Source organism: Rhodnius prolixus, unplaced genomic scaffold (assembly GCF_049639745.1).
Source record: "Rhodnius prolixus isolate KJV_2025 unplaced genomic scaffold, Rpr scaffold_42, whole genome shotgun sequence".
In the NCBI taxonomy this organism is placed as follows: domain Eukaryota; kingdom Metazoa; phylum Arthropoda; class Insecta; order Hemiptera; family Reduviidae; genus Rhodnius; species Rhodnius prolixus.
This window is the reverse complement of record NW_027411640.1, coordinates 30,845-49,368: the sequence shown is the minus strand read 5'-3', so window position 1 is coordinate 49,368 and position 18,524 is coordinate 30,845. Positions and strand designations below refer to the sequence as shown.

General features: G+C 38.1%; 3 protein-coding genes across 3 annotated transcripts; all 3 read left to right on the top strand.

Annotated features, from left to right (window-relative positions):
- The first annotated feature begins 5,988 nt into the window (after window positions 1–5,988).
- LOC141462346 (uncharacterized) lies at window positions 5,989–8,124 on the top strand. Its single transcript, XM_074144136.1, has one exon. The coding sequence runs from the start codon at window positions 5,989–5,991 to the stop codon at window positions 8,122–8,124; it is 2,136 nt and encodes a 711-aa protein (XP_074000237.1).
- Window positions 8,125–8,955: 831 nt separating this feature from the next.
- On the top strand, window positions 8,956–9,576 carry LOC141462345 (uncharacterized). The gene has a single exon (XM_074144135.1). It carries the CDS (start codon window positions 8,956–8,958, stop codon window positions 9,574–9,576), a length of 621 nt encoding a protein of 206 aa, XP_074000236.1.
- A 2,842-nt stretch (window positions 9,577–12,418) lies between these two features.
- LOC141462344 (general transcription factor II-I repeat domain-containing protein 2-like) lies at window positions 12,419–14,218 on the top strand. Its single transcript, XM_074144134.1, has one exon. It carries the CDS (start codon window positions 12,419–12,421, stop codon window positions 14,216–14,218), a length of 1,800 nt encoding a protein of 599 aa, XP_074000235.1.
- Window positions 14,219–18,524: the final 4,306 nt, after the last annotated feature.

Here is an 18,524-nt window from a genome sequence, read left to right as displayed (position 1 = left end):
TACCTCCGCAGGCTTGTGACAACTTCCCCCCGCTACACGCGTATTATAGACTTACACTCTAACACGTACATGGACTAAGTAGTATATTACATCAAGTACCTCGCTACTGGTTTCTTCAGCAAGTGTGAATCAAGTCACAACCACCTATGTAGACTTATAGGGGACTATAGCATGGACACGGTGCACAGGCACAGGATAGTTAAGGACTCCCTGAAGTAAAACTTCCCTTAGAGGCTGAGGGTTTTTCATTGTTTTTCCCCTCAATACTTACTTTTATACTATATCCTGCAACAATTTATGTAATTAGCTGGAGGTTATAGTTATGGCACTCCTATGTACATAAGTAACATATGTATATACCTTCAATTGTTAAATAAAGTTTATTCTATTCTATTCAGTCTAGCTCCTTCTAGGTCTGCCTACTTTCCGTCTACTCACCAGTCAGTCCTTCCACAGCTTTTTAACTCATCAGTAAAATGGAAGACAACGTATACTTTTAGATGAGGCCATTACTATTACTTTTACTGATTATTTGATTATCAAAATTTTATACAAGTACTCAATTAAAGGGACTTCATATATTTATAATTTAGAAATCAATTTTTATTAAAAATAGGTAATAAACAATACCTATTCAAGACTAAAATTTCTTTTAACTCCGTGATTCAGATTATGACTGTGATAGACCAACAAAGTTTATCTTTTTTTTATCTCAATTTGAGTGTTATGTGAGTATAATGTAATGATTATTCAAAATAAAGAGCGTAGTAAAGGTAAAAAAAGAATAATTTGGAACAGAGTTAAGGTGCCTGTTTATTGACATTTATTAAGCCTTAATAAAATACATTTCTATATTAGCAGAAAATATTTTATTGACAAAAAATGGCCAGCATAAGGGTCTGAGACGTGAAATAAAATGTAAAAAATATTAATGAAAATTTAATGCAGTAAAATTTTACTTAAATGATATCAAATTTTGCAAAAGTACAATGGATTCTTTTTCTAATATCTTCTGCAAGGATGTGAACAAGACACTGTTCATAGGGGAATGTTATCAGAAAACCTAATAGTAAGAGAAATCTTTTATAAAAATGGGGAAAAATTAGAAAGAAATTTAAAAAAAACATAAATATTTTCAAAAACTTTCTAAATTGCTCAAATTATTACGAGCTGTAATAGGAATGAAATGTTGGGTACTCGCTGATTTGTGTACCTCTTGTCGTTTAATCAACCCTTATACTTAACATTTTAAACTGTAAGTTTTTGTTAAAGAGTTAAGTATAAGGGTTGATTAAACGCCAAAAGGTACACAAATCAGCAAGTACCTAACATTTCATTAATTCTTCATTAAAATTTAAGTAATTCTACTGCATTAATTTTCATTAATATTTTTTAGAATTTATTAGATGTCACAGACCCTTATGCTAGCCACTTCATTTATAATATTTTTTTGATATAATTATGATAAATCATATATACGTAAATGCATGTTAAAGTTAGATTCGGCTACTGTCTTGAATTCGTCTTACCGAAATATTCGTGAGCACAAATAACACACAGTTAATAACAAGTAGATTATTCAACAACAATTATTGATTTCTCAATTGTAATTTAATTTAATCCCCCTAATTTTTCTTATAGTAAAATACTGGAATAATTAGCTGTCCTAAAAATATGCATGTCTTATTCATTTTATATTACATATGTATATGCAACATTGTGAAAAGAATACCTAGATTGAAAATTTAACTGAGGAAAACTATATTATTTGCGATAAAGCCAGATAATTATTACCTGTTGTTATAAACGTTTGACTACTTCATAAAATAACAATTGCTTTAATCGAAGAATGAACTTAAACCGACGATTTTTATTTAAAAATAAAAATAATAATAATAGGTAATAATTATTTGGCTTCATCGCAAATAACAAAGTTTTGTTCAATTACATTCTCAATCTAGGTATTCTTCCCACAATGTTGTATATATGTAATATAAAGTAAATAAGATATGCATATTTTTAGGGCAGCTAATTATTCCAGTATTTTACTAGAAGTAAAATTAGGGGGACTAAATTAAATTACAATTGAGAAATGAATAATTATAGTTGAATAATTTACTTGATATTACGCGTTATTTGTGCTCACAAATACTTCGGAAAGACGAAATCTAGACTGAAATATTATTTTCAATCCGTGATTCAAATTTAAATAGTAGCCGACCCTGCCTTTGCCTTTTTCTACTTTAACGTGCTTGTACATACATATATGTGACTTCTCAGAATAAAGAGCATAATAAAGATAAATCAGAAGAATAATTTGGAATAAAGCTAAAATAAAGTACCTATTTAATTACAAAGATATAATATACATTTTATCATAATTATAACAAAAAAATAAAATATTATGAATAAACAAAGGGAAGGGATTAGCTATGCGGTTAGCGTATTGGATTCCCACGTGGAGGTTCCGGGTTTGAATCCAGCTGCAGACCCTTAGATTTTCTCTTTCTAAGAGCTTCTTACAGCTCACTGTCCGGGTGATGGACAGTGTTGTCTGTAACGAGAGACCACTGTCCGGAGGCCGGCAGTGCACTGAAAAAAGCTCCGGGCGCCAATAACCTTAGATGTTGACGCGACTTAAATGATAAAAAAAAAGAAAAAGAAAATGAATGAACTGGCCAGTATAAGGGTCTGTGAAACATCTAATAAATTCAAAAAAATATTAAAAAATTAATGTAGTAAAATTACTTAAAATAATATCAATGAAGTATTAATGAAATGTTGGGTACTTGCTCATTTGTGTACCTTTTGGCATTTAATAAACCCTTATACTTAACATTTTAAACTGTAAATTTTTGTTAAAGAGATTTTTGTACCTTTTGGATAGATTTTCCTTTTTGTATGTTTTGCAAAGTTACATATCTGCTTTACAGATTTTATTAAAATTGGGAATAATAAATTTTAATTTTATCATTATAACCTGAAAAGGTGTTAAGTCAGAGTTACTACCCCTGGAGAGATCTTTTTAAAGAATGATTATAGTTGCGGTCCCCAAACCATCCTCAATAACAATTTTTTTGAGAAAGCGTTTTGAATAAAATAGGAAGGTAATTTGTATGTAAATTGCAAAATTAAACTGCGATTTCAGTCCTTCCTTTTAAGAGGAGTAAGAAAAATAAACTGCGATTACAGTACTTCTCCCTAAAAGGCAAAGATTTTGAATCGAACGACAATTCATTGATGAAAATCGGTTCATTCATTGAAAATTTTAACGAATGCAGTACTTCCTCTTAGTAGGTGTAAGAGCATGATGACACTTCACAGCCACGTAGAGGAGCTTTAACCGCTTCTTCTTGCTAAATTTTATCAAAATCGGACTAAGCGTTATAGAAATATTGGTAATAAAAGTTTTAGAAAGGGCCTTACTTGGGTGGGGCAAACTCCCCTCCTTATGAGGCCAGCGTCGAGACTTTTAAAGTGCAAATCTGTACAAAATTACGATTCGAATGACATGAAAATCGGTTCACGTTTCGATAATTTGAAACGATCGCTATACTTCCCCTTAACAAGTGTAAGAGCAGTTCGTCGCTTTAATGTTACGTAGGGGAGCCCTAACCCTGTCATCCTACCAAATTTTATCAAAATCGGGCTATGATTTACAGAGTAATTAATGATAATTTTGGAGGGGGCCTTACATAAAGGGGGCTAACTCCTCTCCCATTCCATGTGCAGCGTCGAGACCCCCAAAAGGCACATTTCCATAAAACTTCGAATCGAATGACACCTCATTCATGAAAATCGGTTTCTCGCGTTTAGGGTGTACGTTGTTTACAAAAAAGGTAACAACAACAAGAACAAGAACAATTTTTGAAAATGTTGTTTTTGCTCATATTTGGCAACTTTTTGCTCGAAACCTATTAGATCTGGGTTGTTGCCAAAAAATACAGTTATAAAGGAGGGTTTGCCCTTTATTTTAAAGAAAATTTGGGAATTTTATCTTTTATAGAAAAAGAGAAAAAAATTATCAAAGTTGGGTGTTTTTCAACGTTACGCTTTTTCGTGCAGTTTTTGACGATCAACCCTTATCCTACCGGACAGTTTTAATACGATTTCCTTGATAACGCTTTAATATTACAATTAAATAATCCGATACCGAATTTAATTTACTTTTAATATAAGTTTTATTTTCTCTTATAATCTTATTTTTTATATTCTGAACACGTGATATCCGATAATTTATAGTCCAATAACGTTTGAAAACTAACCGGCTCGTTATTTTGGGCAACCCCGAATTCTAGAAAGTACATTACCTCAGGATTAATGGGAAAGTCATCCCAATAACTATTGCAATTGAAACATTTTCTTACGAATTTAACGGTACAATCAAATAACTTGCTCGTACACCAAGAGTTATTCCGGTTGTTAAAATATTAAATAATTCGCATGTTACGCTCTCTGTTTTGTAATTATCGCGAGTTTTTGGATCCGGAAATCTTATTTTTATATTATTGAATAGTTTATTATTTAAGTTAAATTTATGGAAATCTATATTAATTAAACACTGTGCAACAACATTCGCGTAACATGAAATGCCGTCCGAATTTTTTAAGCTAAATATTTCTGTTTTAGAACAAATTTCGCGATTATCACATGATTGAGGAAGGCATTTTGTTTTTGTTAAGTTGTTAGTGGGGGAAGGGCAAATATTATTCGCAGTTTGCAAACATGGATATTGGGTACTACTATTTAAACGACGGTATTCATTTATCGCGTCCGTATTTACTTTTATTTTTGACGGATCGAAATCAATTAAATACTAACCGTTTAAATTAGTGATCCGCGAGAGAGCTACATAGTGCATGCCCGGTGCAAACACTTCTTTTCCTAAACTCGTGAATAAACAATCCAAGGTTAAGCCTTGAGATTTGTGGATGGTTACCGCGTAGGAAAGAGTCACCGGAAATTGTTTCCTATGCACGTACATATTTTTTACGAACTGAAATCGCGCTTTTATCCTTTCCAAAGAAAAGGGTTTGTTATTCACGATAATGATTAAAGAATCAACGACGTTTCCTTTATAAACAAACCGTTCTACTGTACCTATTGTTCCGTTTACAATTCCGTTAGCAATATCAATTCCGTTAACAACAACAACAACAACAACAACAACAACAACAACAACAACAACAACAACAACAACAACAACAACAACAACAACAACAACAACAACAACAACAACAACAACAACAACAACAGCAAGACCAATTTTTGAAAATGCCGTTTTTGCTCATTTTCAGCAACTTTTTTCTCGTAATATATTAAATCTGGGTTTTGACAAAAAAATTACAATTATAAAGGAGGACTTGCCCTATAATTGAAAGAAAATTTGGAAATTTTGTTTTATAGAAAAAGAGAAAAAAAATTGTCAAAGTTGGGTGTTTTACGTTACGCTTTTTCGTGCAGTTTTTGACGATCAACCCTTATACAACTGTCCTACCGGACAGTTTTAATTTGCACTTTAAAAGTCTCGACGCTATGCCTCATGAGGAAGAGAGTTTGCCCTATCCAAGTAAGGCCCTTTATAAAACTATTAATACTAATATTTATATAACGCTTTGTCCGATTTAGATAAAATTTAGCAGGAAGAAGTGGTTAATAATAATAATAATAATAATAATAATAATAATAATAATAATAATAATAATAATAATAATAAGGGGGTTAAGTCCGACCGCTACCTCCTCGTGGTACCCCCTGGGCTATCCTTGTGGTAGGCTAACAGCGGCGGCGGTAGTCCCTGCCTGAAAGGTGGTCGGGAGAAGGGCCAACGGCCGTCTGTTCGCACCGGGCGGAAGAGCGCTCCCGACAGGTGTTGGTCTGACCCTTAGTTAGGGCGCAGCACCCACAGCGTCTGTTCCGAGGTTACGGGCGGCTGATTCTACGTTACCTGGCTGTAGGTATAAACGGCACCTTCTATCTCTCATCATGATGTCACATCAGAATAGAATAAATCAAGGGTCGCTGCCTGGGGTCCGCCAGGGCATCTCTGGAGCCGGTGCTGGAGATGACAGCATGCGAACCACCGGTGGGAGGGTACTGAACAGGCGGGTCCCTCCCGCACAAGAAGCTACAGCCGACTCGGCCGAGGCAAGTGCTTCCTCAGTGACGCTGGGGACCACGTCGAGGCAAACAAGGCGACGCATGAAATGGTCAATTGAGCTGAACAAATTTATCATGCTAACCTACTATACAGTGACGAATTTAGAAACCCAGAAGGTCGGCTATAGACAAGAGCTGCACCGTCTCTTTCGGGTGAGATTCCCAGAGATTGAGGTGTCTGAACAAAGGATTGCTGACCAGCGACACGTGATTGTGACTAACAATCTCTTACCCCCTGAGATCTTACAGGAGCTCCGCGAAGAGGCAGGACGCCGTTTAGGCGGTGGCATCCTGACAGAGGATGGCGGGGGGGAAACCACGGATACGATCACTACGGGGGATCCTGCGCTGGGGGCCGTTACTGAACAGAGAACATCGGAGCCCGCCCCAAACCCCGCAGATCAGGGGGCAGAAGAATTGTTGCGGAGACTTGAAGTAGAATTCAGGGCCAGCTATGACATGGTTGGGGCAATAGACCCCTCCCTCCGCCCTACTCTACCGCGACTGAGCTGGAGTCCGTTTCTCGTTAAGTGTGTCACACTAATGAACAGATCCGTTCTCCCAGACCAAGAGATAGCGACGCAGGATATGTTGGGATTACAAACTGTAATCTATGTCGCCGCGACGGCCACAGTAATAGTGATCACGGGCAAGAACCCACTAACTACAGAAAGCGCGGCACGCAAATCAGTAGAACCAATATGGAAGAAGAGGCTGGAAAGTAAGGTTAATGCATTGCGTGAGGACCTTGGCAGGCTTATCAGGTGTCAGAGAGGCGAGGCCGGGGGCAGGACAGTAACGAAAGTGAATGCCATAATGCGCCGGGAGAGATTCCATCCGGGGACACCCGTCACCCGAAACAGACGCTTAGCGGAGGTTATAGATACTCTCAAGCAAAGACTGGCTGTAGCCGCCAATAGGTTACGCCAATACAATAAGTCCGCGCGTAGAAGAGTGGATAACCTGAAGTTCGATAGGAACGAAGCAGCCTTCTATAGGCAGCTGGAAGCAAATAATTGCCCGAACTCTGGCGAGGTGCCCACACGCGATGCAATCCAGGAATACTGGGGAAACCTTTGGTCTGCTGCTGGGGACTACAACCGTAACGCGGCTTGGCTGCGGATGTTGGAGGTCGAACGGAGGCCTGGCCAGGAAATGGTATTTGAGGGCTTTACCGAAGAAGAGATTGGAAACGCGCTTAGGAAGTGTGCGAACTGGAAGGCCCCTGGGCCTGACGGAATACATAATTTCTGGTGGAAAAGGTTCAGTGCCGTGTACGGGCGGCTAGCCGAGGTCTTCTCACTGACCATTGCGGACCCATGGAGGCTCCCCGCATTCATGACACTCGGCGTAACCTATTTGAAGCACAAGGGGGGAGACGCAAGAGACCCGGCACAGTACAGGCCTATCACCTGTCTCAGCACACTGTATAAGTTACTCACAACGTGTATAGCGAAACGAGTGCACGACTACGTCGATGGTGAGAATATCATCGCAGACGTTCAAAAGGGCTGTGCGCGGGGCTCCTACGGATGCAAAGAGCTGCTTATTATAGACACAGTAGCCACAGAACAGGCCAAAAGACAAAAACGTAATTTATATATGGCATACATAGACTACAGGAAGGCCTATGATTCAGTTCCGCACACTTGGCTGACTGATATTTTAAAACTGTATGGCGTGGCTACCAATGTCATAAGATTTCTTAATGTGGCCATGGGCAGCTGGCGAACTCATATTGTGATGCCAGCGAGTGAGGAAGTGACTCGGACAGAAATGATCCAAATCAAGAGAGGGATTTTTCAGGGAGACGCCTTAAGCCCGTTATGGTTTGTATTGGCGATTAACCCGCTATCGGCATTGCTGGAATCTTCCGGATACGGATATGCATGGGGTTCCGCCGCCCCCGGGCAGGCTGTCACACCTCTTTTACATGGACGACCTCAAAATATATGCTGCCCGTAAGGTCCACCTTGATCTTTTGATCGATACAGTCCGACGATTCTCGACTGATATAACTATGAAGTTCGGACTAGACAAGTGCCGTACCCAAACAATCATCAGGGGAAGAGTGAACCCCACGCCATGTGTGATGGAGGACGGTACTGAAATGGAGGCATTGGCGTCGGGTGACAGCTACAGGTACCTTGGCATACAGCAAAGTAAAGGAGTCCTGCACACGACGATTAAGCAGGAAGTAACTGCAAAGTTTCGCCTACGTCTACAGGCTGTCGCGCGGAGTGGGCTTCATAGTGGTAAATTGACCCGCGCGATCAACGCTTTCTGTGTCCCGGTGCTGTCATACACATTTGGGATAATTAGATGGACCAGAACAGAACTTAGTGCATTGCAGCGTATGATACGTACTTCGCTGACAGCGCAAAACAAGCACCACCCCAGGGCGGCGGTGGAGAGGGTTATCCTCCCACGTGCGGAAGGCGGCAGGGGAGTTGTGGATATAATCGCGCAGCACGAAGCCCAGGTAAACCGAGTGCGGGAGTATTTCTTGGCACGGCGGGGATCAGGGCTGATAGATGCAATGCTTGCTAGTGATACGGGTTTTACCCCTCTGAATTTGAGTGCTGAGCCTACGAGGGTGGAGGTGGATAATGAGCCCCCACCTAGCGTGGGCGAGACCTGGCGGAGAAAGGCGTTACACGGACAATACCCGGCAGCACTAGATGGAGAATTGATTGACAAGGAGGCGTCCGTGGGCTGCTGTTCCCGGAAACGGAAGGTGCCCTCATCGCGATACAGGACCAGGTTGTTCCCACCAGGTACTACAGGAACCGCATCATGAACGATAGCGGTGTCGCCGACGTCAGGTGCAGACTATGCCGGGCTGCGCCGGAGACAGTTCACCACCTGCTAGCGGCGTGCCCCTTGCTGGCACAAAGAGACTATCTCCAAAGGCACAACAGTGTGGCCAGGATCCTACACAGAGAGTTGGCGCAGAAACTCGGTTTGATTCAAGATGCCCCCCCATACTACAAGTATGACCCCCTGCCCGTGCTGGAAGACGCGCGGTGTCTCTTGTACTGGGACAGAGAGGTACTGACGGACCATGCCGTCGCCAACACCCGGCCGGATGTGATCTGGCATAACAAAATAACAGGCAGGGTGTGGCTGATTGATGTATCTGTCCCGGATGACGCCAACATAGCCCGCGCGTATACCACGAAATTGGCTAAATACAGGCCACTGGCGGCAGAAATATCTGCTGTATGGAGAGGAGTCTCAGGGGTGGAGATAGTCCCGTTGATTATTTCAGCCACGGGACTTGTGCCGCGGTCGCTGGGGGAGGGCCTCTGCATGATGGGAATCAGGAGGACCATCATATACGAGATGCAGCAGGCTGTGGTTCTCCACACCTGCCGCATTGTAAGGGAAGTGCTAAGGGAAGACGCTAGAGACTAGCACGGACATATTTTTCTTTTTCTTTTGTCTTATCATAGGACAATTGTCCGGTTCCAGTAAGAACCGTAATACCAGATAAAGAAAACAGGTTCCTCCTTTGCCTGCGGGCCGCGAGGGATTAAAAAAAATAAAAATAAAAATAAAAAATAAATAAATAATAATAATAATAATAATAATTGTTTATTGGAACAGAACATTATACAATCCATACTAAAATAAAATAAAAAAAACACTTTTCGACAATGGACATACGTCCGTCTGCCTAGTTAGCCTTTAATTTACAGAATATAAATATATTATATAAACTCAAATTATCTTATAACAATTCAAACATAAAATGAGACCTAGGGAGAATAATAATAAATCAATATTAATAATAATAACATATTTACACTATTTGAAAAGTAGTCAAAAGGGAGGGGGTGGATATAGACGCAATTAAAATTAAGGCTGGAATAGTGGGGGACGCCACCAGTCTTCAGAACACTTTTTGCAAATTAACCATAAATCTTTATTCACAATTAAAATGTCTCCGAGGAGAACAGACAAAATAATACACAACTAGTGAAATAATAATGGATCTGAACTTCACAGTGTATGTGTCCTTTATAACACTTTGGTGCGGAATACGCACTACACTCAATGAATAAGTATTGGTACAAAACAATATACAACGGGGAAATTAATTAGACTAATTATTTGTACAAGACAATATATATCAGGGAAGACTTAATTGTAATAATTATTGTACAAGGCAATATACAACAGGGAAAACTTAGAACAATTGTTTGTACTAGGCGACATACAACAGGGAAAGTGATTAGAATAGTTATTTGTCCAAGACAATATACGTACATCAGGGAGGAATTAATTGTAATAATTATTGTACTTATGTGAGTCTCTATCCATAAAGTCCAAAAGTTTGAGCTCATTAAATAATAAACTAAGACACAGTTTTCTCATAACCTTGTGAACACAAACTACAGTTTTTAATAATAATACGCACAACATGAAAAAGCTGATGCTAACATGGCCGACATTCCTTCTCAGTGACGCTTGGCTTCACATCCTACCAGCACATCCCCCTCTCTCTTCGTGCTCACCCAACTGCGCCAACTGACGCGGGGCACACTCTGGGAAAAAACAAGTCTGGGGGGCCGCCACTATTGGGGAACCAAACACTATTTATATACATATTTTTATCCATTGTACTGGGCAACCAGAAAATCTCTGTATGTGGATGCAGCCCTCACATACCCACAAAGTCTATCCCAATCCTTCCCGTTTAAGTATTCTATTAGGTCTTCTTTGGACAGTTGAACCTTCCCAAAATACCTCATTCTATATTCGGCAAGAATTGGACAGACGGCCAGAAAATGGAGAGTATCCTCTTTAGCTTTTAGGTTGCACATGGTACAATCCCAGTTGGCTTCAGTGGACCATGGTTTACAGTTTAGACCCAGCATATGACATCTCGTCCGGAACACTAACCTCATTGTTGATAGCTTCTGCTCATCTGAAATGTATGACTCATAATCTACACATGAGAGCAGCTCTTTATAAAGACTGTAGCGTTCCGAACGGGATGCCAACGCCATCATTTCCTCACTATGACCACGACCCACCAGCTTCACAATCCTACCCATTCTGACGGACAGTTCCTGGACATTACCGCATACTATTTCTATATCGCTGTCGTACTTCCCAGCGAGGTCCAGCCACGTCCTGTACCAATACAATTTCCTTTCCATCACTTTATTGGCTATTTGTTTCGTAAGCCTGGAATTCACGCGTATTAAAGTTTTTATTATGTATACAACGTGCAGTCGCAGGGTATAAGCATACATAGACTTTAATCCCGTTTCCAAAAAAAGCATGTAATTTGGGGTACGCTGGGGCAAGGCGAAAAGCTTCTTTATAAAATAGCGCTGTAATTTTTCCACCGCCGCATTCTCTTCGAATCCCCATATTTGGGCTCCATAACAAATAACTGACCGTGACACTGCTCTAAATAAGGTATACTTTGCCGATATTGGGATATCATTTACACCGATATATTTATTCCACGTACAGTTAATGCCGTATTTAGAGGTGGACAACTTCTCCTGAAAATGCCGGCCCAATCTAAGCTGCGGAGTGACCCCCATACCGATGTATTTGTAATAGTTTACTATTTCAATACTGCTTCCCTCCCAAAACCATTTTTTCATTCCTCGCTAATCTGCCCCCATTTCTAAAAATCATAATTTTTGATTTTAACAAATTAACTTTTAAATTCCATTTAGAGCATGGATGCACAGACAGTTCGGTTTTAATTTGAGTGAAGTGTCAACAGAAAGAAATAAGCGCGAAAATACAAAGCGAAGTAATAAGTGATTGAGAATAAGTGCAGTTTAATAGTGTTTTGGGGAGGCAATAGTTCTAGTGTAGATTTTAACTCGACTAGCCGGTGTCATATATTTTGATCCACATTCAACGTAGATTTCCTGTTGCAGTGTTAACCCGTCAAGTGCCGTGTATAATTGTGTTGTGAAATCATAAGTAAAACTCTGTTATTAATAAGTGTTTCCCTACCTATTTAATCAATTTTAATCAAATTTAGCTTTAATGTTGGCCAAATATTAAAATAAAACAAATAAATTACTATTTTTATCAGAATTTCTCTAACTGTAATAATTACGTCATTATTTCAGATATAAAATCTGTATAAAAATCTTAAAATTTCTGAGGAATAATATTTAATCAATTATTTTTGATAAATTAAAAAAGGATGGGTAATTTAAGTAGGTACTGTAATTGTTTTTAGGTGCTGTGTTAATCCTAGCCAGGATTAGAACGCAACATGGAGAAGCCAGGACCTAGTAAAAAACGTAAGGTTAAAGATGAAAATCGGCAGTTTCAAGAAATTTGGACTGAGAAATACTTTTTTGTATGGTCGCATAACAAAGTCGCTTGTTTAATTTGCAAGAATTCTGTTGCGATTGCAAAGGAATATAATGTAAAAAGGCACTATGAAACGCAGCATCCTTCTTTTACCAAGTTTACAGGCGAATTAAGAAAGCAAAAAATGTTGTCTTTAAAACGGGAGCTTATTGGTCAGCAAGCTATGTTTACAAAACCCATTCAAGATTCAGAAACAGCTACAGAAGTTAGTTATGAAATTTCTCGAATGATAGCAAAGCGAAGTCGCCCCTTCAATGATGGCGATTTTGTAAAAGAATGCTTAGAAATTGCCGCTAAGAAAATGTGTCCAGAAGCAGCAAAAAAGTTTGAGAAAATTCAACTGAATCGTATGACTATCCAAAGACGAATTATGTCTTTGTCAGGTAATATTGCGGAACAATTAATTGAAAAAACTAAGATCATTGAATTTTTTTCATTAGCACTCGACGAATCCACTGATATTAGTTCCACAGCTCAACTTCTCATATTCATACGAGGTGTTACTCAAGATTTTGAAGTCTTAGAAGAGTTATTAGGAATGTGTTCATTGAAAGGTCAAACCAAAGGAGTTGATATACTCAATATACTTTTGGATGAGTGTTCAAAAACTGATTTGGACTTATCAAAATTATCGGGAGTTGCGACTGACGGTGCTCCTTCGATGATTGGTGTCAATTCCGGGCTAGTTACTTTGCTGAAAAAGCATCTGCAAGAAAAAAACATAAACGCTGAAGATCTCATGCAGTTTCACCAAGAAGCCCTCTGTTCTAAAAAAATTGAATTTCAAAATGTCATGACAGTGGTAGTTTCGACTGTAAATTTCATAAAATCACGAGGACTCAATCACAGACAATTCAAACAATTCCTTGATGACATCGAAAGCGGAGATTTACTGTATTATACAGAAGTAAGGTGGCTAAGTCGTGGATTGACACTGGAACGATTTCTAAATTTAATAGAAGAAATTGGAATATTTCTGGCGGAAAAGCAAAGGGATGTCCCGGAACTTAAAAATCCTGATTGGTTGTGTGATTTGGCTTTTTTAGTTGACATTACAAATCATTTGAATGTCTTGAACACACGGCTTCAAGGCAAAAATCAACTGATATTCCAGCTCTACGCTCATGTATCATCCTTTCAATGCAAGCTGACACTTTTCAGATCACAATTGAATTCTGGAAATTACAATCATTTTCCGAATTATAAGAAAATGGCTGAAAAATTCAACAAAACTGCGATTAATTTCAGTTATGTAGAAAAGCTAGATATTTTGATTCAATCTTTTCAAGACAGATTTTCGGAGTTTAAAAAAGTGAAACCTCTGTTGGACATATTCAGCAATCCTTTCACGATTTCAGTTGAAAATGCGCCAGAGTCAATGCAGTTAGAAATTATCGACATTCAAAACGACCAAGATTTACGCAACAAATTCAACGAAGGAGACTTGCTGAACTTTTACCGCTGCATTGATAAAAATATGTACGAAGAGTTGCGCATAAACGCTCTGAAATGTGCCAGCTTATTTGGTTCTACCTATATATGTGAACAAACTTTTTCATTACTAAATAATAATAAAACAAAAAATCGAAACCGCCTTGCAAATGAAAGTTTGGAAGCAGTTTTACGTGTTGCTACAAGTAAATTTGAGCCAAATATAAAAAAGATTGTAAGCACTATGCAGTGCCACGCTTCAAATTAAGAAATTCTTTTTCAATTTTAATAAATTATTATCAATTCTTTATTGTCTTTAATTACCTATACTTCTGGCGGCCGGCCCGCCATCAGTTCATGATTTGCCCGAGTGGCCCCTAGTCTTAATAAGTTTGTGCAACCATGATTTAGAGGAATATGCATATAAATTTATTTATTTATTTATCATATCTTGCAAGGCAGTGGGGTCCGAACTGATCAGCTCCAGGTCGTCCGCGTTCATGAGACACCTAACATTTAGATCATCAATATAAATTCCGCCACCAATGATATCAGGAAGGTCATTTATATATAATGAGAAGAGGATTGGAGAAAGGAGACATCCTTGTTTCAATCCCAGTTTTGTTGTAAAGGTTTCTGTAACTCCTTCCTTAACCCACACCGCGGACCTAGTATTAGAATACAAACCCTTAATTGTATTAATAAATTTTGTTGAAATCCCATAATTATACAATTTAAAATAAAGTGATTCTCGGACCGGTGAATCGAAAGCACTGCTATAATCAACAAAAAAACAATAGACCTTCTTACCTTTTTCGGACAGAGTTAGCTTAATTATGTTAAATAAATTAAATATATTATCTACGGTGGAGTAGCTTTTCCTAAAACCTGCCTGTTCTTCACATAAAATATTATTGAGGTCACACCAGTTTTCTAGTCTTTGTAATAAGAGTCCAGTAAACAGCTTTGAAACAGCATCAGCAAAAGAAATCCCTCTATAATTTTCCACATTATTAATATCCCCCTTCTTAAAAAGAGGAAATATAATAGATTTAGAGAATGTTGAAGGCACATTTCCAGACTCAAATATGTTGTAAGCGCGTGAGGCTTACACCCACATGCGGAGAGGGGAAGATGACGTAAACGTAATTTAAATCGATACGTGCTCGGGGGGGGGGGATAAATAAATACAAAGAAAATATTTAGTAATGAAAATGGTCAAGAAAACACTTACCTTTAACGCACCGGAAGCGAGCGCACACAGCATCCGCCATGCGGTGAAGGATCTCTAATTAAGCGGCAGAAGGGAATAGGAACTATTAAGGAGCTTAGGTAAACAAGTGTGTAAAGATGTGTGTGTGTGTAATGTGTAGCTGAGCTCCTAGAAGCGTAAGAAATATTGGGGTTCAAGCCCAAAGAGGCATATTAGAATTGGAAGTGAGGTAAGCGGAAGAGGGAAGGGTAATAGTGCACCAAGTGCACTAGATGCGGATGAGGAAGAGGTAATAGTACAATCAATGCACTAGATGCGCATGAAGGAAGAGGTAATATTACAATCAATGCACTAGATGCGGTGTAGCGAAGTGCTAGATATCAGCGGAAGTGACTCTTAGCAGGTTGAGGTGCAGTAAGAAGTACACCAGCAGGCAGACTCGAGTGACGTAGGGCCGAAAGCAGCCGATGATGAAGCGTTGCGGTAGTACGAAAAGCTGTACTTGAAGCGTTGATCCAGCGGACGCGTACTATATCTGATGCAGAGCAGGGCCAGACGTCGACTCGTTTTGAAGCGGTATGGAATTGAGGAGCACTAACTTAATTGCACAGAGTCAGCGGCGTACTGAATAGTGATGGGCTATTAGAGCGGACTGGAACGAGTTGATTCAAATCCCTATTTTTAAAAAAAGTGATTCCGCCCCGCCCCAAAAAATTGAGGCAAATTAAAATGAAAATAATTAATACTGTAGTCGTTTACACTAAAATAAAACTGACTTGAGGCTACTATGTAGAAGTTCACTGACACATTCCAACTTGTAAGAGGAATCCACACCAAAATACAAACCCTGGCGTGCTTAAATACTGATGCTTGAAGAATAAAATAAGTTCCAAGGTTTTTTTAGAATATCAATTCTAAAATAGTATTCATTTTATTATTTTGTTAATTTCTAAACAAAAGTAGGGGTCGATTTAAGACAGGGAGTCGAAGGAAAAATAATTTCGTACCCAATATAGCGAACCTAGCAAAGAAACACCAGGCACACCCATCTCATTAATTAAAAAGCAATGCTGTAGTTACTTTACTTATTATTTAATATATTTTATTTTACATAAAGAAAATGCTGTGTGCTTAATCTTTAACTTAACGGCTGGACGCTCTTTCTCTTATCTTTATTGGCGAAAGTTAATTCGTGTACATGTCATGACGACGATCAAAGTAATACTGAGCTAAAAAATAGTATTACCTAACTGGATTACTTACTGCTGTATCCCTCCCACTATATCACCTACTTCACAAACATCCGTCGATTGGAAATGGGTTGTAGTTTAATATTCGTTTCATTTGAAAACAAAAAACATTATAACGCTTTCTCAAGATGTTTTTAATTTTTAAAAATTTGTTTTTGTCCATTACTCTTATAAAATACGAAGAATTTCAAATAAAATATAATATACAAACACAGAATGATCTAGAGTGCAGGTGGAGTCAGTCTCGTTACCATGGTAATGGAACCGTTTAACGACTCCGGCCCAACACCAGCAATTTCATTGGTTAAATCCACTGGAATTGGTGGAGTTAAATCCGGAGTGATTTAAATCCTTTTGAAACCGGACTCGTTCCATTTTTTCGTTCACTGAATCTAGCCAATAGAAAATGCTGGAGCTGGAACCGGAGTTGTTAAACGGTTCCATTGCCATGGCAACGACGACTGATTCCACCTGCATTCTAGATAATTTGTGTTTGTATATTATATTTTATTTGAAATTCTTCGTATTTTATAAGAGTAATGGACAAAAACAAATTTTTAAAAATTAAAAACATCTTGAGAAAGCGTTATAATGTTTTTTGTTTTCAAATGAAACGAATATTTAACTAAAACCTATTTCCAATCGATGAATGTTTGTGAAATAGGTGATAGAGTGGGAGGGATACAGCAGTAAGTAAACCAGTTAGGTAATACTATTTTTTAGCTCAGTATTACTTTGATCGTCGTCGTGACATGTAAACGATTTAACTTTCGCCAATGAAGATAAGAGAAAGAGCGTCCAGCCGCTAAGTTAAAGATTTGGCACACAGCTTTTTCTTTTTGTAAAATAATAAGATATTTTAAAAGCTTGATATTCAATTCATTGTAAATAAATATTTCTTTCTTTATGAGTAATTATCATTTTGTTTGAAGGGTTATAATTTGTTTTTATGGGAATAATTTCCTACCCATTTCCGTTTTTCTTCTTGAATCAAGTTAACTCCAGTGGTCAAGCTAGATAACGACAAAACTGCAGTTGCTTTAATTTTTATATTTGACTAGCCTATTTTTGTTAATATTTGGTTACGTTGTTAATTTTATATTTATCAGATCAATTGGAAATTAGGGAACTACTTAATGTGTGTTAAAGAAATATAGTTTTGTTATTAACTGGAAAAGCTAACTTTTAATGATTTATTTAATTACAACGCGTGACATTTGTACTAATGCATAGGGTAAGTACAGACTGGAATCAGTGAACGAGTTGTTGGAATCGATTCCAACCCTGGAACTGAATCAAATCCAACGACTCCAAACGCGGACTCGTTCTGCCCATCACTAGTACTGAACTACAGCAGACGGAAAACCCCCACGGGTAAGAGAGGATAGAGAAGGGGAAGGTTGAAACCATGGGAACTGAGAACTAAACAAAACTACAAAATAGCAGAAAAATAAGATATTGGCGGCGACACCAAAGGAAAAGATTAACGAAAAATAACGCGTACTACGAGAATTGGAATAAGGAGAGAGAGAGAGAAATAGAAAAAGGCGAGATGGAGAACTGTCAAACGGTACCGCCGAGAAAGGACGGTAAGCGGCTTAACATATATTATTGAAAATGCCCAAAAGACTATCAAGGAAGATATCCGTACAATTTTTATAAAATTCAAATGGGATCCTATCAAACCCAGGCGCCTTATTTTGACCATCTTTACTTATCACATATTTTAATTCTTTATAAGAAAAGGCAACATCCAAATAATGATCCTCAATAAAAGGATTTAGTTCCGGGTACTGAATATAATTATATTCAATTATTGGATTCAATAAACAATAAAAATGATTAAACCAAACATCGGTCTGAATTGACGGCCCACATACAAAGGTTTTGTTTTTAAACGAATTGATTAAATGCCACAGTTGTCTTGAATCATAAACAGATCTAAATTTTTGTTTTAAAGATGCATAAAATTGTTTGGATTTAACTTCACATATAGTTTTAAATTTTCTATTAGCTATTAGGTATAAGTTACGAATATAATTTGAGTTAGTTTTACGGAAGAGATTTAATAATTTGAAAGAACGTGTGCACAGCAGATTACACTCACTATC

What these genes read in the sequence shown, in the direction of transcription:
- LOC141462346 (XM_074144136.1), top strand. Translation starts at nt 5,989, where the DNA reads ATGTCACATCAGAATAGAATAAATCAAGGGTCGCTGCCTGGGGTCCGC.
- LOC141462344 (XM_074144134.1), top strand. Translation starts at nt 12,419, where the DNA reads ATGGAGAAGCCAGGACCTAGTAAAAAACGTAAGGTTAAAGATGAAAAT.
- LOC141462345 (XM_074144135.1), top strand. Translation starts at nt 8,956, where the DNA reads ATGAACGATAGCGGTGTCGCCGACGTCAGGTGCAGACTATGCCGGGCT.